Here is an 18,649-nt window from a genome sequence, read left to right as displayed (position 1 = left end):
TTCACGAACTTAAAGTGCAATTCTATGGATATGGATTTCAGCGATTTTGAATATTGCTATCTCAAGTCGGTGAATCGCATCGCTCAAGGTCAAACTATTTAAAGTTCCCATTACCAATGCCACGGTGTGTATGTAAAATGGAGCTCGGAGAATTTTGTTGCCAATTCAGTTCTCATTTCAGTTGATTTTCGGACTGCACAAGTCACTGTGGATGCCTGCAGTTTCAGCAAGAAACAAAAATCTTACATATATATTATTTATTTATGTTATACTTTCACCTATTTCCTCCTATATCATACACTCTTCAAATGAGAGAGTTTCATGGCAACAAGCTTTACAGCCAGCAGCTGTAAGCTTTTAATACAAAACTAGCCACTAAATTTATAAAAAAAGGCGCAGTGGTGACAACAACCTCACAGCATAGACTTTACACAAATGACTTAGCAGATACAGTAGCCATAAATATATGAACATATATTTAATATTCAATTGGAACTTTTAAAACGGCCATTTCTGACGTGTAGCTCCACATGTTATTTGGTTTTCGATCCCGCAAACAAATATTTAAATTGTACCCAAATGATTACGATTTACACCTTCGGCCCCTATGTATTTAACTCTGTTAACTCTTCCCCAACATTATCCCCATGAACACTCTGTGTCCCCAACATTCGCTTTAACCGAGGTGCCTGCTACTATGAGCTATCCATTAATTAACCAACTTGCTATCCCTTTGCTTTTCATTCTTATAAAATAAATAAAAATAAACTAAGCGTAAATACTTAAGAAGTGTATGAATGCTACAAAAGAGTTGGTGCTTGGTCCCCAGTCCTAGTCGTGGTTCTGGCACCTTTGCTCTTTCCATTAGCAAAAGAACAATTGACCTTTGGCTGGCCGGCAAGACGCTCAGAAGCATTACGCAGCCCCAGTCTGAACAGCCTATTAGAAGCGTCTGCTTATGGGAGGGTGTGCGTAGGAGTGCGCATGTGTGTGTGTGTGTGTGCTAGCTAAACTTTAAATTGTCCAAATGCTACGTGCCTCGAATGCGGAGTTCATAAATCCAAGCGCTAAATGTAAACATCAACAGTTGCGCGTCCATGGGAGGGACTTCTGTATGGCAGCGGTAGCACCAGCAACACCAGCAACACCACGAGCCAGCAGCAGCAACAACAAAAGAAACACCAACAATTGCAACAACAATCGCAGCAGCAACTACAACAATGATGATGGGGAAAACTTGCAAAGTTCAAACACAAACTAATGCAGCAGCGGCAGGCGGGTGGTGGGTGGCGGGTGGTGGAACAAAAGCCAAAGCATGAAGAAGTGTGCAAAGGGGGGCCCAGAGTACCCTCTATATCCTACAATACCCTTCACCATAGAACACTCTTTTTGCTACACTCTCCTTTCCGCCCACCCACACTCTACTTGTGGCCACTTTCACAGTTGTCGTTCGCTTTCCATTGGGGGGGTATTACGATTTTAACCAAATTCTTTGCATTCTAAAATGGTAAGGGAAGAATTTCCGATCCCGTAAAGTTTATGTACTCCTCCCTAAACACCGCATCTGTTTGAGAGAGAGAACTTAACTCTGGGCTATCCCCAGAGTAGCGATCAATCTTTAAGGGTATTCACAGCTTCGCTCACGAAGAGCTATCTTTTCGTGCTGTTTGTTCTGGCTATTGTTGTTGGTACGCTTAATGCGCGATAGCCAAATGTCTGTGTGTGTGTGTGTGTGTGTTGTGTCTAGGTGTTGGATCCATGGGCTTCCTGCTCAGTCCCTCTATGACCCATGCCACCACACCATTGCCCTCTACAGTAACCCAGTCCTCCCGTCCGTTCCAAGAAAATGAAATAAAATAAACTCGAGTTTTGTTTTCGTTTGTCGTATAAGCAAGGGCTTAAAGCTTACGCCTTCGTCCTTCGTCCTGAGACCCTACGCATGTGGCCAGTGGTAATGACCTCGGTAGGACCTCACCAGAACCCCCCCTCCCCCGCCACACACACACACAGACATACGAGCATTGCTTGTTGTTGCAGTTGCACAAGTTTGTTAGTTGTTGGCCAGAAGAGGGTTAAGTTCCGATAATTATGGATGCAAAAGTGGAGCAAAAACTAAACGAAATGAAACTGGAAGTGGAAGTGTAAAAGTGTAAAATAAGCCACAGAGCAGCACTTAAAGCTATTTACCTTCTTGCCAGCCACTTTTTGCCCCGTCCCGTTTTTGCCCATTTCCCCAGTGGATATTTAATTGAGTTGCACTGCGAAATAACAGACTCGCATATCATTTAGTATAATTGGGATATATGGAGGTTCAGAGTGAGATATTATCGTTGGTTGGGCTTCTATGCAGTGCGGATTAAGCTGAATTCTATATTCCTATTCGAATGAGACAGAAGAATTTGGCACACTGCAGCGCTGAGTGAGAATTTCCTTCTCACTTGAAAATTTCCATTTAAATCACTGGAAGGAAACGCGTCAAAAGAACCCGTAAGCCGTAGAGTATCTAATCTAGACAGGGAAATGGGTTTGATAAGTCTCGCATGTCGAGTGGCCTCTTAAATGAATTACGCCTCTATCAGATCTACTCGTAAGATAGAAAGTCTGTTGGAATTAAATCTATGAGGGCTGTAAATCAAGTTCAAGGACCATATTGATTAATCAAAATATTGATTATGCCGATTCGTGTGGGGCAATTGGAAAGAAATTTACATCGCAATGCACAGGGATTTTGTGACTATTTTTCGTGCCATAGAAAATATGAAATTCCATTGACTTGTGCAAGTTTCCTTTCAGCCGTTTGCTGCTTTCCTGGTGACATATACCTTTGTCCTTTGCTCTCCTAATTGACTGCTCGCCCACACTATTGCTCTGATTCGAAATTCCAAGTATGTGTCCTGCGTTTGAGTGCATTTCAAGAATCCACTTGGAGAGATTGTATTTCCAGGGAAGCCATGGGGCCGAAGCGAGAGTGCTGCTCCATTTTTAACATGTCGAGTATTGCCCAGGGGCAAACAAGGTGCCAAGGACATAACTGAAAGGAAATCTTTGCCTAATTTAGACAGTGTGTACAGTAAATATGCAAACAAGCCGCTAAATTGGCATAAAACAAACAGAAACTCAGGCAACAATCGAAGTACCATAGGACTGAAGGACAAAGGGGAGTGTACACACGTCTCAATCCACGATACTTGAACCTGTACTTGCCAACCTGTGTTGGCACCCGACAAATATCAACACATAAATATTTCACAGAAAGAAAAAGAATGATTGGAAACGTGCAGTGGATCCAGCGGATTCTTTGGTAGATAATCTTATCTATAAGGGGGCTTTCCCCCCTGAATTAAATTAATTGAGTGGCAAATATAGACTCAGCGGGAAAAATAGAACTAGCGACGCCACAAATCGAATGAAATTTATGGAAAAAGTTGCCGGATTAGTCGTCTATCAGTGCAGATTGTCCTTCGAAATGCCTAATCACTTATCATTTTGCACTAGCAACGCAAGCGGGACAAGCGGACAGGTGGATAGCCGGACACTTGGGAAGATAATCGCAGGGACGGACAAACACTCGAACAATCATACTGCCTAGGGGCCTAGGAACAGCCGAAACTCCCACAGGTGTCACACGTGCAGGGAAAGAGGAGAACCCACTTACCGGCGGACACTTGCAGAGGCGGATATCTGGATTGGCGGACACTCTGCCAGACAGGGGCTAGAGACGAAGGCAGCGTGCTGGGCCCAGAAATACCTGTTGTTGCATTTGCATTGATTTCAAGTGCACCCGCAACTTCACAGCAACATGGCCGAATGTTGCCCAGCAACATCCCCAGCTCGGCAACATTGGGAACCCGAGCGCCACCTCGGTTCGGGGGCTCTGAATTTTTGTGGGCGTTCGGCTTTTGATTTGTTCGTTGCTTTTGGCGCTTGTCGTTGGGTCGCTTGGTCGGTTTGGTCGTTTGCTTAGTGTCTTGGCGCTGCCTCTGCCTCTGCTGCTAACTCTGCCGCTGCACAGTACGTTTCTGCTACTCGTCCGGTGAACAACGCGGCGCGCTTGCGTCTCTGCTCTGCTCTGCTCTGTCCATTGCATCGCACGGCTGTCCCGTGTCATTCGAAAGTGTCGTCGTCGTCGTCTCGTCTGGCGCTGTTTCATCTCGCGTGCAGCGAACCGATCTCCCAATCTTCCAAGTAATAAATAAATTAAGACCAAAGCCAAACAAAATCATTAAAAATTTATAAATAAATGAGTGGAGGAGTGGAGCGGAGAAAACCTGATTCGCACAGGGCGGCGATCTTGCTGCGATCCGATGATCCCACGACAAAGATGATGATGCCGGGGAGAGGCTCGTCCGACTGCATTCTTGCATCACGTGCGGCACAAACTGCACCACCCCACTTTCAAGGCGAAATTTTTGCGCAGCGATCTGCAGTCAGAGCAAAAGCCGAATAACAGTTGTTCTTTTTCTCTTCTCTTCTTTCTTTTCCTCTTTCTGCGTTAAGTGATTTGTTTTCGTTTCTCAATTGAACGGCCCTGCAAGGCTTGGGGAACAGCTGGGAAGAAGAGTGGGGGTAGAGAGAGAGAGAGAGAGAGAGAGCGGTGCAGAAGAGTCACAAGAGAGGGCAAACAGAAGAGAGGGACGGTGGGCCAGTGCATAGAGTTGGAGCAGTAGAAGTGCATAGCAAAACATACGATCGGTCAGTGGCGGCACTTTGGAAAAGTGTTTTGATTTGTATGATTGTTCTAGTTGTTGTAGCAGGTTGCTGTTTGCTGTTTGCTGTCTGCTGTTTGCTGTCTGCTGTTTCTATTGTTCTGGCTTCAGTAGAGGCTGGTATTGGTGCTGTTGCACCTGAAATTGATTAATTATAAGTGCAAAACAATGCACAATGATTTAAATGCCTGTTTACTTGTGCACAAAGTCAATTTGATTGACTTTTCACTGCACTGACGTTTTAGGGCGTTTCGTTTTCATTATATTTTTCCGTATAATTATGCAGATTTGTTTTTTTATATAAATGACCAGGGTATGCAGAAGGTATGCTGGGGGGAGGGGGAACAAAAGCTTACCAAAACACAGTATGCCTCATCGATGCCATAGATCAGTTTATTCCAACGAGAACTTGTCTCAGATTATAAAAACTAGTTTCAATTCAAAAAAAAACTTGTTTAACTTTTCTGCAATTATAACCTAAAAAAATGCATTTGAAAATCTTTTAGTTCCTATTTCATATGGAATCTGATTACCATTTTCTATGTTTTGACATGAGAAATATCAATATCGAAGAGCATCCAAGCCCTTGGATTCCACAGCTTCCATTTCGTTCATTCTTTCTCAGTTATTTCTAATATTTTTCTATGCTTTTCCATAAAAATTGGCCAAAACCCTGACCTGTGACACAGTACGAGTGCGAGTATGAGTACGACTGCGAGTATTTGCTGTTCCCATCAATGGGACATTCATAAAATGCCGCTCAACGAGGCATTTGAAAAGTGTTTGATTTGTACGAGTATTGTGGTGTTTGCTTGTGCATTTGTGGGCATTAAATGCATCTGTCACGGCTTTCATCGTCCGCGTGCCCGTTCTCATATTTGATTGCATTTACATATCGCAAATACGTAATAACTTAAATGCCACACAGACAAAAACAATTTAGCACATCGCCAACATTTAAATGAACACTGATTTTTTTCCGTTTGCTGATTTTGTATGTCTCCTCTTTATGGGTCCTGAATAGGGGTTGATTTTAGTGGAGTTTATGAGCAGGAAAAATCGTTGCAAAATGATTTAAATTGAATTTGATTACAAAAAAAAAATTAACCATTTTACGTAAATTATTTGTGTTTGGGAAATGAATTTGCTCTCATAGAAATACCCACCAAGAAAGAACAACAACAGCACACAGTACATTTAGACATCATTTACATCCCCTCAGCATGAAATGTTGTTGGATCTGCCCCAACAGAAACTACATTTGGACCCGTGCACGCCACATTTGCAGCAATAATTGGCGAAAAGAATGAGTAAAAATACTCGTAAAAATAGCGTCCGCAACTAGAAGGAAAGAATATTAGAAGGAACCCCCAGACCCCCAGACGAACCACTCCGATCGAAAGCAATCCAACCTCTGACGCTGTGCTTTCGCTTTTGAGAATATTTTTAGAATTATTTTTTTGGTTCTTTCTGGTTGGTTTTTTGTTTGGCTGTTTTACTTGTTGGCCGCGAAGAGTAGAGGGTAGAGTCGTCTCTTTTACTGCGTCTTGATCGTTTCTTCTCGATGGTGGTGCAAATAAAATCAAAAAAATAATAAATAATGAGAGAACTGTGCCAGCAACATATCAAAACCATTGAGACGACGCAAAGCTGTAATTTGTCATAAATACTTTGCATATTAAAAAGCTATTCTCGCCTTGATTTATTTCTATAACAAAAACCAGTTGTGGTGACGTCAAAATTGTAGCAACAATTGCATTCAATACGTGAAGAACAAATTGTCGGAAAAATGCATTGCAGTTGGAATTTCAACTGGAGCTGGACTCTGATATGGATGTCGGGTGAGTGAACGGGAACGTGAACATACATATAGCGTATATACATATATATGAAAAATCATCCGACTGAATGGGTTATCGTTATCTCACCATCAAAACCTGACCCGATCTGTCAGTTCTGCGTCAAATAGATTGAATCTCATGGAATGCCGGAATAAAAAGTTGGCGAAAAATTTATGAAATGCCAATTTCACTTACGCTTAACTTTATTACCCCTGACGCACATTTGCAACTTTGTTGCAACTGACTGTTTGTGTGGGCCACAGCCACAGCCACCCCTGCTGCTGCTGCTGCTCCTGCCATCCTATGGGTGGCCAAGAGTCTCAGATTGCCTTTTAGCTTTCAACTTGAGCACTATTTCAATGTTTCTGTTTGTTTATTTGTCTCCCACTCCAACACTTTCTGGCATTGGCGCTCTTTCCCTCTGGCTTTTCCACTGCTCGAATTTCCAGTTCTGATTCTGGCGCTGGCCGTGGAGGTACGGTCCGAGGAGTGCGGCCAGGAGGAGTTCACCAAGTGCGCCGAACCACTCGAAATGCTGCATTTAACGCCAGAGTTCTCGATTGGCCCCGCCAAAAAGGAGGAACTGGACAAACTTTGCCAGTAAGTGGGCACCGGGAAAAAGCTTTTCCCCGGTCCGATCCGGTCCTATCCGATCCGATACGATCCAGAGATAATCTCCGATTATCTTACAGCGAACTGCGAAAGGGGGTGCGATGCATCCAGAGTTACACGCGACGCTGCATGGATCTGCAGCAGAGGAACCAGTTCAACAAGCTCTACCACGGCACCAACCAGTTTATCCGCGATCTGTGCAACAAGGGGGAGTTCCAGGAGGGTAAGATGAGACGCAACCCGAAAACTACTCCACAGATCTGTTTTGAGCTAAAGCTATACCTAATGTAGAGTACCTGAAGCATGTGCCCTGCTCGGAGATGGCCAAGAAGGAGTTCGAGGTGTGCGCCACTCGCTACAAGGAGACAATGGTCTTTCTGAAGCCGAACAAGAACCAGGAGAATCCCGAAAACGGCACTCTGAATGAGAACATCAAAACCATTTGCTGGTGAGTGTAGATCACCTTTCCTTTCCTGATCTATCTTTCTATAGCTAAATCGCCTCGTAGCTCCATCAACGAGCTCGTGGACTGTTCGGAGATGGCAGCCCGAAGAATCTGTGGCAATGAGGCGGCCAAGTTCACGCGGGAGCTGGTCGATAAATACGCCAACAGTTTGACCAAGGTGAGTGGGAACCAGTCGATACATAAGAAAAACTTGATATTTTCCCATTTTTGCAGACCTATTGCGAGGACTTTACCCGTAGTCCGGGCCTCTGTCGCGATGATGAGCGCAATGGTGCCACTGGGGTGCTACTGCAGAGCAGTCTGGGTCTGCTAATGACAATGACGCTGGTTGCACTGCTGGTCAGCAGCCGCCGAAGCAGCAGATAAATACCAGGCCACAGCTACAGTTAAGTGCAAGATTCTAGAACCAGTTTACACACACACAGCAAAAGCAGCAAAAAGGAGCGCAAAATAGTTAAGGTTTCCCCCCAAGCACAAAAACACAAACACACACAGCAAGAATTCCACGCCCGGTTGCATACTTTTGAGGGTCAGTTTACGCCACTAAAAAGTAAAATGAACTAAATGTTAGGTATGTTATGTATACCAGTACCTAGTATATGCATATAGATACATATATCAGAAGGAGATGGCAGTGAAGTGCAGAGTGCAGAGTATTACTAAGCGTCGTACTATGTTATGGGGCATGTATGTGTATGTACATATGCCGCTAGTTAAAGGGTGTAGGCTAGCTGTAGTTAGTCCCAGTGTTGTTGAGTGTGCCACAGAAAGAGTTGCTTGTTACGGGCCCCCACTACTTTACCACACCCACCCTCCCAACCCCCTTGTCGATCGTGCAATATATAGAGTTGAGTTTCGTTGAGTTTGTTACAGTCTCTAAGTGTAGGACATAATTTAGTTTCTAAGTTTGTAAGTTCCTTAAAAATTCCCCACTACCCCCCAGCAAAAATCCAGCAAACAAATTAAAAGTGCATTTCTTTGAATGGAAATTCTACGAATTTGTAGAATATTTGTAGGACCCAACTAGTGGTTAGCGATTATTTATTTTACACACTGTAAATACCTTCAGGCGTACTCAAAAATTGATAAAGTTATAGATAAAAGCATTATGGAAATACTATACACATATAAATAAATAAATATAAATAAATATTAGTTTAACTTGAACACAAACACACACACTTAAGCACTCACACACCCACACACATGCCCACAAAACTGTGAATATATATATTATGATTAAAGAGTAACATTTATTTTAAGTAAAACACAACACACACACACACACACACACACGAATGCATAAGAAAGAAAACAAAACAAAAAAACACAATAAGAAAAAGTGAAAATAAATTAACAAAAATATATGTATGCATGCATGTGTTAAAGAGAGACAGAGGGCGAACAGAGAGTGAGAAAGAGAGCAAGTGAAATAAAATAAAGAAAACGAGAGCGTGCCAAAAATGCTTTTTACTGCAGGATTAAACCAAACGCCGCCAAAAAGTATGCAGCGCGCCGCATCCCGCCACCCAAAAGTATGCTGCGCAAATATGCATTGGGGTTTGGCTACCGTTGATGGGAAAAGGGAAGCGTGGAAGGAAAGGGGGATGATGACTCCAGAAGCAGGGGCAGAAGAAGAACCCGAACCCTGCACCGAGGCCAGCCATAATTTATGTTTATGTGGTGCGTTCGTTCATTAGACCGGCAGCGTGGCCCGGGACCCAGGGCCCAGGAGCTGGGAGTACTAGGATATGCCCAGGACGCCGCTGCTGGTTGACTTCTCGCCTGGCAGCTAATTTATAAGGTCGCCACATGGCTCAAGGACATCATGAGAGGGGTGGGGTGGGGTGGACGATGCTCCGTTGAACGTTATAATTATAGCTATCATTGTGGGCCAGGGGCTCCATTTGCATTTGACATTTGCAACCTTGTTGAGGCATCGATTTCGATCCGGATTTAAGCGGAATCTGAATGGCTCTAAGGAGAGGCCTTTAACTGCCTGAAAAGTGTTACAATTCCCCAAATAAACGAGCAAGAGGCATCAATTTGGATTGACAATCAAGCTGAATCAGATTGGAGATTGGCGTTCAATTGGCTGACGAGGAAGAGGTCACAGAAAAAATACCCCCAACGCCTATAAGTTTTCACTTACTTTTTGGTAACTAATTTCCCTAAAATGTTTGCCATACTCTGGGAGTCTCTTTTAGCAAGACTCGCACTCCTATTCACCCATTCTCCTTCTCTCTCCCCACTTCCTGACTAATAAATGTCGTTTGCTTGGCCGTTCAGTTGTGCCTTTACCGTCTTTTAGCATCAGGACTCCCAATTGCATTTCAATAAAGACGATTTCGAGCATTTTTGGCCAGAACCAAATGCTTAACAAATCAATAGCTGAGTGCGGTGAGGGTTGTGGGTTGTGCAGAGCTCGATTGCAGTTCAAATATTTACGTTTCCATTTAGAGATGGCAGCGATGGCGGTACTACGGAACGGGTGCACGTGGGGTGGAGGCAGAGGCAGGTACTTCCCAGAGAACTCCTCCAATCCGGAGTCATTTTCAACTTCATTTGTTGTGCAAATAGGCGAAACGCATTGCCATTGAGTGGCGTACCCGTAACCCTCTCCATATATTGCCTTCCCATTGCCCAATGGCCCCTCAGCATACTCTCATTTTCGTATTAATTTGAAGCCATATTTTGTTGACTTGAACAGACGAGCCAAAAACGTTTTTGCGGCTGACCCGAGCATCCGTTTGGCCTGCCAATTTCTTTTTGTATCCTTTGGCAGAGTGCATTTTGCAGATACCCTTGGTATTTCTACAGGCAATAAATATATACATCCATCCATCTGAAGATGTTCCAATCAAACAGCACAGATTGCTTTTAAATATACTTTTGCGTGGGAAATTTGATCGCAATCGAATATATATGCAGCTATCATCTGTTAGGGTATCTAAAGCTACCAAAGGCAGCGTTTCTTTTTTTGTTTAGTTCTTAATTAATTGAAAATATCCTTTTTGTGTGTGTGTGTGCGTTCAAAATGGAGAAAGAAAAACAGAATCACCAGCAGCAGCGTTGTAGAGTGGCAGAAAGTGGCAAACAAATTGACAGCCAGTTGCCGTTGCCGTTGCCGTTGCAGTTGCAGGATTCGCATTCATACGGCAATTGTCGAGTGGTACTCATGCAACTTCCTCCCTTTCATTCATAGTCACCCACACCCACCCACCTCATACCATGACTGGACTCTGCTGCGGATTCCCTGGCGTTCTTTCACTCATGTTTAATCCTCTTTAAGCGGCAACAGAACGATTACAATTTTGATTTTTTTTTTGCCCCTTTTCTTCTCTTGTGATTTTGCGTTTGCTTTTGCTTTTTGTTCTATTTGCACATTTCCGCAGCGACTAATCTGCAATTATGTTTTACATAAAAATCCTATCACATACAACAACAGAGAGGAGTGGTGACAGGGATGGAGGGTGGCAGCGACGCAGCGACGCTGGAGAAGAGCAAGTGTGAAGGGACAAACTTTTCACAAACTTTGTTCAGGCGCTGATTGTTTTCCCTGCTCTGATAGCCGGGGAAATACAAATATTTAACAACAACAAAAACACTAGAAACAACAACAGCCACAAGGTAGAAGAACGAAGCCGAATCATTTGACACCCTAAAGGAATATTTTACACACTCTGTGAGCTGGCAAATACTTCCACCACGGCATGGCAAATGTCTGCTTAAAGCCGCAATACCCTTTGCCAGGACATAGCCAGGACGACTGGGAAAACTATCAGAGACAAAGCAGGGCATTAACGGACAGGCAGTGGCAGTGGCAGCAGCAGCAGCAGCAGCACAACCATCAGTGGCATCATCAAAAGCTGCAGCAGTTGCAGTTGCAGGGGCTCTTCCTCCCCGCGTACACGCATTAAATTCTCAATCTCCATTTGAATTCTAGAGCAGAGCAAACTTAAGCACAAGTTTAAGAAGACGAACTGCAGTTGCTGCACAGCATATGGCCCATAATTATAACTATTTGGAGGGATTTACATATCGAGCGAGCCGCAGGGAATTGGGCAGCAGATGGAGAGCAACAAGTGAAACCGAACGTCCCTTCAGATGTGTTAATAGCGTAATGAAATGTAACATTTGAAACGTTTCACGTGTACTGACCAGTAGAGGCAGAGCTCCAGGGAAATACTTTCTGCATTTAAATTGCAGAGCTGATAATTTGGGCAACGATTGCCGTCGGTTTTTATAGCATCTATCAAGGGGGAGGACACAGCTCAATGCTCAAGAGCGCAGCCAACAGCAGAATAATGATTCAAGATAAGCGTTATCTATTTTAATTGGGATGCCACTTGCAAGCGGATCCAATTAGAATTGGGGCTCACAGACAACTAATTGGCATATTAATCACAGGTCAAAACAATAATTTCAGCATGTTGCAAGTCGCCTGATCCAAGCTCCACTTAACTGCAGAAGCTCTGCTCATCTAATAACTGTATCCCAAGCTCAGTAGTGAGTGCGGGAAATGGGAAATTTGAAACGGGAAACCCTCATCCTTTGACCAAAGCCAGCCAAAGCTATTCGATGCATTTAGAAGCATTTATGTGTCGTCCGGGTCCCGTCCCACATATGACCATAGAACACTCTTCATCCCACATCATATTCACTTTGAGATATTTTCGTTTCAATTTGAATTGCAAGTCACTTGGAGAGATTAAATGGGGTAAGGTAACCTCCTGGTCCTGGATGCTACATAGATTCTGAACGCCATAAATGGGTTGTGGTTGATGGGTTGCTGCCACACAGGGGGGCTAAAACTGGGGGCCTGTGTCTGGCTGGTGGTAAAGCACCAGCAGCAGCAGCAACAGCAGCCATGTCAGCTGTTGGCCTGCAGCTGGATTCGGTTTTCGAATGCATTTCGTACATGATAATGATGTTTGGTTCTTGTTTCATTTTGTTGCTGTTCTTCTTGTTGCATGCGTTGCATTTGCAATATCGGCAATAGAGCCTGGTGGCTAGGTGGCTAGGTGGCTAGGGGGCTAGGGGCATGGCCCCCCGTATATGCCGTGAGCCTATCTCGATGCCTCTTTTGCTGTGGCTTGTCGTGGTGTGGTTTATGGCAACATCTTGTCCAATTTATTACCACTTTCATTTGGTAGCATAATAGGCAATGCACACACACACACACACACACACACACACACACAATTGCGGCTTGCAACTGCTGCACGCACACACAGACCCGTCTGCATACATATGTATATCTATAGCACGTAGCACTCAAAAATACTCAAAAATTGAAATTGTAGTTCTCGTTCCGGTCTCCCATTTCGCATCTCTCGTCGGCCGTCGGCCGTCTGTCGTCTTGCTTCTGCTTCATCAGTTACATGCTTTGAATAATTCAAGCGTATTCGGATTCCCCCATTCGTGTCCGTGTTCGTAGGCCTTTTGCCCAAAATATTTCCCAAATGTTTTTTCCGCCTCTCCCTCTTTAGAACAAACAGATAAATGCGCTTATACGAGTATGTGCTCTCAAAAGTAATTAAAATATTTTGAAATAATACTTGTTTCTTTTCATAACACTTTGTAGCAGAGTACCATAGCAGGGCGTGACTGTTGGTTTGTTATTATTTCCCTAAATATAAAGGCAAGACAGCAATCACGCAAAGAGAATCGAAAAGTCGGGATATCGAATGCAACGCTCTGGCAATTTTCCATCTCTCTTAAGCCATAAAGGCAGACTGCATTTTTGGGATATATTTCAGAACACATTAAAGCTCTCCCTTCGGTTCTATATGTATACCTCACCCTCATCACCCCTCTGTGATGCAGCAGCCGTTTGTGTCCAGTCAATTGACTGCTGATTGTTGCAGAACCATGGCATAATTATTGCATATTAAGCGGGGCTTATTAGCATATTTCAGCGAGGATAGTGCTACATTCCACTGCATGCACCGTGTACGCTGCACAGGCTGCTGCCCCATCATAGTATATTACGTATACGCAATGCTTGCCGCGAGCCATTTCTGGTGCATATCCCCAGGCGCAGTTAGCGGAAACAAAATAGAAAGAGACACCACTTTGGCGGCTGTTAAAAAACAGAGCTCAAGTGTTGATGGCAACCACCAACACCACATCACACCACACCATGCCATGCCTCTCGTTTTAGCTTCCACTCTGACACTCTCTCTCTCTCTCTGTGTGCTTGTGTGTGGGTGTCTTTTGTGGCCTTTCAACAGCAGTGACAGCAACAACAACAACAACAGCTCGGGGGAGGATGGTGTGGCTGGGGCGTAGGCTCTTTTTAATTGCACTGAAAACAAAATGCTAAACACTTGTTGGCTGCCGCCTGGCTGCCTTCCAGCTAGTTGCTGTGCTGTCCTGTGCTGTGCCTCCTCCCGGACGAGATGTCATCAAAGCTCTCTCAAAACAGCAGAATCCGTGCCATGCCGTGCCATGCCATGCCCGTCAGCAGCCATTGCTGTGTCACTCGCTGTTCATGTTGCCCTGGCGGTGTGGCTATTGCTCCTGCTGCTGCTGTTGCAGTGGCAGCTGCTTTGATTGTGTGCCATAACTGAAGGCAGTTTCTATGTGGCGCTTCCTTTGCTGTTGTTTCTCCTGTTCTCGTTTTGAGTGTCTGAAGTTCTGCTTTGATCGCATTGCAACATTCTGCGACAGTTTTAGCAATGTAATGGGCACCCTGGGAGGCATTGGCAGGGAGATGGGATTGTTTTATGCATCAAAGATGCTATGGGATGCCATGAATCGATTACTCTTTTTTATGAAATAAATGTAGAATTTACTATACACTTTTATCATTTCCTAAGCAACGATTTCAATGATTGAGCCCTGCCTGACTTGAGTGCCAACTTTGGATTAATTACCCTACTCGATTAGATAATTCCGTTTATATTCAATTGCAATTCTTTACCCTCGAATATATTCGATTTATTGAGCGCTTCATTAGCCGCGAAACCATGTTTAATTAACGAGAGGAATTTGGCATTGACGTTCGTGGTGGGAGGGTGAAATTTTCGACTCTCTGGTGACATTTGAAAAGTTTAAAATAATATAATTTTCAACGCTACAGCTATATGGCAAACTAACAAGTTCGACTGGCGGGAAGGAGGACCTGTCTGGGGATGACTGTGGATGGCAGGAGCTGGAGGGGGTTTGTCTTAGCCAACTTTTGAACCCGAAAGAGGCAAAACTTTTGGCTGCACTGTTGCAATGGACCTGGACACCCACACACATAGATACGTATGTATTGTAAGATATATGTATGTATGTACGAATATGAGAAAGTTTTCTTGGCACTGGGCTGGGGGAAAACGCAGCGTTTTCCAGGCAGCAACCAGGCAGCATCGTCGTAGTCTTTGGGGAAATTAAACATTTTCTATTTGAAAACTTTGCTCGTGTGTCTTTTGCGGAGTCAGTCTGGTGCTGGAGAGCAACAGTTGCCTCTCTCCTTTCGGTTCACACTTTCGCATTACATTAGATGCCTTTGTTCTTGCAACAATTGCGGAAGTCATAATTTTTCCTAATTTTTTTTCCTTGTGGCAACTTTCGGTTCTTTGGTTCTTCGGTTCCTGTGACAAATTCAGCAGCAAATTGCTGGCAGATTTCCGACAGCGACCAAAAAAGTTTACTGTGCAAGTTCACGTTCAGGTTCTGTGAGTACAAAAGGGGTGGCATGGTGGCACGGTGGCAGTGGCACGTTGGCCGGGAGATCTAAATGTCAAGCGGGTTACTGTCATAGGTGTTGCATATTTAATGCGCCGACGCCGTTGGCAACACCAGTGGGTGTAGTAGTGCAACAGCAACAGCAACAACATCCGTTGGAACAATTCAGCGATTCAGAGAAGTGCACCCCAAACGCAAAGTGCATGCAAATATTTTTGTCAACGATTGTTTTGCTCCCGGAATGAGGAGCTCTGACTGCAGTCGAAAGTGCAACAGCGAGGGTGGGGCGGGCCACTGGCACAGCGACGTGGGTCAGGGGTCAGGGACAAGGACAGAGCCCAGTTGTTGGCAACTGTTTGAGTAATTGCCGCTGGTGCGAAATTTGGCAACGCTGACACACAGCCGAAAAAAGGATTTGCTGGGTTATGTATGGTCCAAAGGCTGATTGAGATGAAGGCGCAGCTGAATCGAGCTGTGAATGGCCATCGATGGGTATCTATGGCCCTGTCGACGTTGCCAAATTTCAGTAATCACTGTGAATGGCATATGGGAGTCAAGCGAAGCAGCTATAGAAACTTGGAAAATTTCAAACTGATGGGGGAAATTCACTTTCAAATGGGAATAAACTGAACACAGGTGCACTGACACCTTTAACTTTGAATGCATATTTTCTGATACTCTCAAGCCGATAGCATGAGCTCTTTGTCTGATTTTCCACAAACAAAATCAATTAAAGCGTACTCACAAAAAAATTCAAATTATATTGGAGTGCTTCGAAAAACAACCCCCGCAGCTGATGGAAAAAATACTTATTTTCAGCAAGCAAAGAGCTACCAAAAATAAAAAATAAAATAAAAATTGGTTAAAAAACCGAAAATAATTTGCACATTGACGAAACTGAAATGCGATGAGCGCGAATGCAGTTGATGTGCGGACATGATGGGGTTTGAATCTGCTGGGGCATCATCAAATAATACAGTTGTAATCTACTTTAATCTGGCAGACATCCCCCCATCAAAATGTTTGTTTGTTTGTCCAACCCATGGCCATGGGCAAGCGCTAGATCCAATCTATGAACTTTACGTGTATTTATTTGGCCGTTTTGCTAAACATTTCCGTGATTTAAATCCGCATTCCGGATGAATCACACGTGTACATATGTTCTGTGACTATCTGATGGAATGATGGAAATGTCCAGCTATATTTATGTCACAGAGTTTTTTCCCCGCAAACGAGATAGTATATTCAAATGATTTTTAAGCGGCTTAGTGTAATGGCTGCTGACCAGCGGGAACGAATCTGTTGCGGTGGCTTAAATTATACAGTATAATTTGGCAATATAGATTAACAAGTTCGCGATGCACAAATACCTATAAACAACCATTTTCAGCAGCTGGAGCTCTCTGCAGCAACATTTCAGCTGACATACTCGCAGAACGAGCCATAATCGGCTTTTGAATATGTTTAACCCAAAAACAATTTTGAAATAAGTATTACAAAGAGTGGGATATTTGTATTGCATTGTAATTGACCTAGTTGCTGAGCAGTTTATTGACACTATACAGCCTGATTCCGTAGCTTAAATACGGTGAATATTTCGAGTTTTCTTTTAAAAAACAGCGACTGACATTCCCTAGTGAGAAATGTAGAATGCAAGTAACTCAATATGATGAATGACCCAATAGAGATAGGCGAAAGTAAATCACATTTTACAGAAAATTCTCTTAGTGAAACTAAGAAATTCCACAGAATTCCCATAAAAGAATGAGCCCACTGTTAACGAAAATTCAGCTGGTGGAAATGTTCCATTTGCTACTTCTTTTGGCAGCCCTCCCCTATGCAGCGGCGCCATCATCAGGGAGAACTTCATTCTGACCAGCGGGTGGTGTGTGCACAGGGTCGCCCCCTCCGAGCTGAAGGTGCGGGTCGGCACCAGCTCCCGCAGCACTGGCGGATCCCTGATCGCCATCTGCAAGGTTCACATTCACCCGCACTCTTATGGCGCTACGACAACGACCTGGCCCTGCTGCAGCTAACACTATTCTGGGTGGATTGGCTTACAGCCGGATCGCAGCAGTTGCAGCAAGCCAACGTGAATATTATCGACGGGCAGCAGTGTGCCGGGGATCGATCGATCTTTGGCAAGTTCAGCCTCATCCAAGGCATCTCCGAGCGGACGCTCTGCACCTTGGGGTCTGGTCGCACTGGCGCCTGCTGCTTCGACGAGGGCGCTCCTCTGTTGGTAAATGGCAGCCTGGTCGGCATTCTTGGCAGGGTTGGCTGTGCCGGGAAGCCTGATGTCTATGCGAATCTGGCGCGGCACAGGCGCAGGCTGAAGGAGAACACCAAATAGTGGGGTGGGCAGAGCAGAACAGAAGCAGAAGCGGAATAAATTGACATTAGCGCGGCTACACTTGCCAAATGTGTTGCCCATGTGTTTCTTTTTGCGACTGCAACCACACTCCTGGGGCGGCACTCAGCACAGCACAGGACTACTGCCGAGGACTCCATGCAAATGTGTCTCCACAATCACCGCCGGACAGTTGCATTATTCATTGTGGTTGCAACAAAGAGAACGTACGAAATATATATAAAAAGAATGTTAATGGGAGGCATGCGAAGCGCAAAGTACCCTGGGAAGCTGATGTGTATGTAGTCGATTTGCAGTTGTGCTTCAAAAAACTACAAATACAATAACATAGGGAACCAATCCTGTCCAATCTTCCCTCATCCAAAAGCTGCCCCAAGCCACAAATCTTTCGAAACGAGAGAGTCAGACAGAAAGTCGTACAAAGTGCTGAAGCAACTAATCCATGGCATATCCACTATCCCACACTAAATACCCTGCAATACACCGATCAAATTGCCTGTAGCCATGTACTTAAGTTAATTAAAGTTTATTTTTTGTGCTCGGCCCCAAAAAAAAGAAGCCACAGACAAATGGGAGGAGGTGGCGGCAAGGCCATGATGAAGAGACCCGCAAGGTTGACACCATTTATAATCTGCCATGGAAGCTGCAGGGGCTGCTGTGGCAAGTGCAACCGCGACAGGTGGCTGGCTTCACTCCTGCCACATAATCAAGATCTGGGGACAAAGGATTGGCTTGGGTTGCAGGCTGCCGGCAGCCGGCAGCCGCCAGCCGGCAGGAAAGAAAAACACTTTTAGTGGAAATTGAAAAGTTCTCGCTCTGCTTAGACAAATATCTTCGAGTGCGGGGCAGCTGGTCCTCCTGCTACTGCTGCTGCTGCTGCTGCCACTGCCTCAAGGACATCGACACGAAAGCCGTTCTGACCATTTATCAGAATGTTATTGGCCAAAAACAAAAAAGGGGGAAAACGGGGAAC

At 44.5% G+C, this 18,649-nt stretch overlaps 2 protein-coding genes across 2 annotated transcripts; both read left to right on the top strand.

The window, feature by feature from the left end:
- The first annotated feature begins 4,021 nt into the window (after positions 1–4,021).
- Positions 4,022–8,780, top strand: LOC111077610. The gene is made up of 7 exons (XM_022371956.2): positions 4,022–4,185; positions 6,431–6,547; positions 6,997–7,147; positions 7,240–7,382; positions 7,451–7,607; positions 7,668–7,782; positions 7,839–8,780. The coding sequence occupies exons 2-7, from the start codon at positions 6,496–6,498 to the stop codon at positions 7,989–7,991; spliced, it is 771 nt and encodes a 256-aa protein (XP_022227648.2). The 5' UTR covers positions 4,022–4,185; positions 6,431–6,495; the 3' UTR covers positions 7,992–8,780.
- An 8,362-nt stretch (positions 8,781–17,142) lies between these two features.
- On the top strand, positions 17,143–17,658 carry LOC111077614. Its single transcript, XM_022371960.2, has one exon. It carries the CDS (start codon positions 17,143–17,145, stop codon positions 17,656–17,658), a length of 516 nt encoding a protein of 171 aa, XP_022227652.2.
- Positions 17,659–18,649: the final 991 nt, after the last annotated feature.

Source organism: Drosophila obscura, unplaced genomic scaffold, assembly GCF_018151105.1.
Source record: "Drosophila obscura isolate BZ-5 IFL unplaced genomic scaffold, ASM1815110v1 contig_17, whole genome shotgun sequence".
Lineage (NCBI taxonomy): Eukaryota > Metazoa > Arthropoda > Insecta > Diptera > Drosophilidae > Drosophila > Drosophila obscura.
Note: the sequence above shows the minus strand (reverse complement) of the source record. Positions and strands in the feature narration are given on the sequence as shown.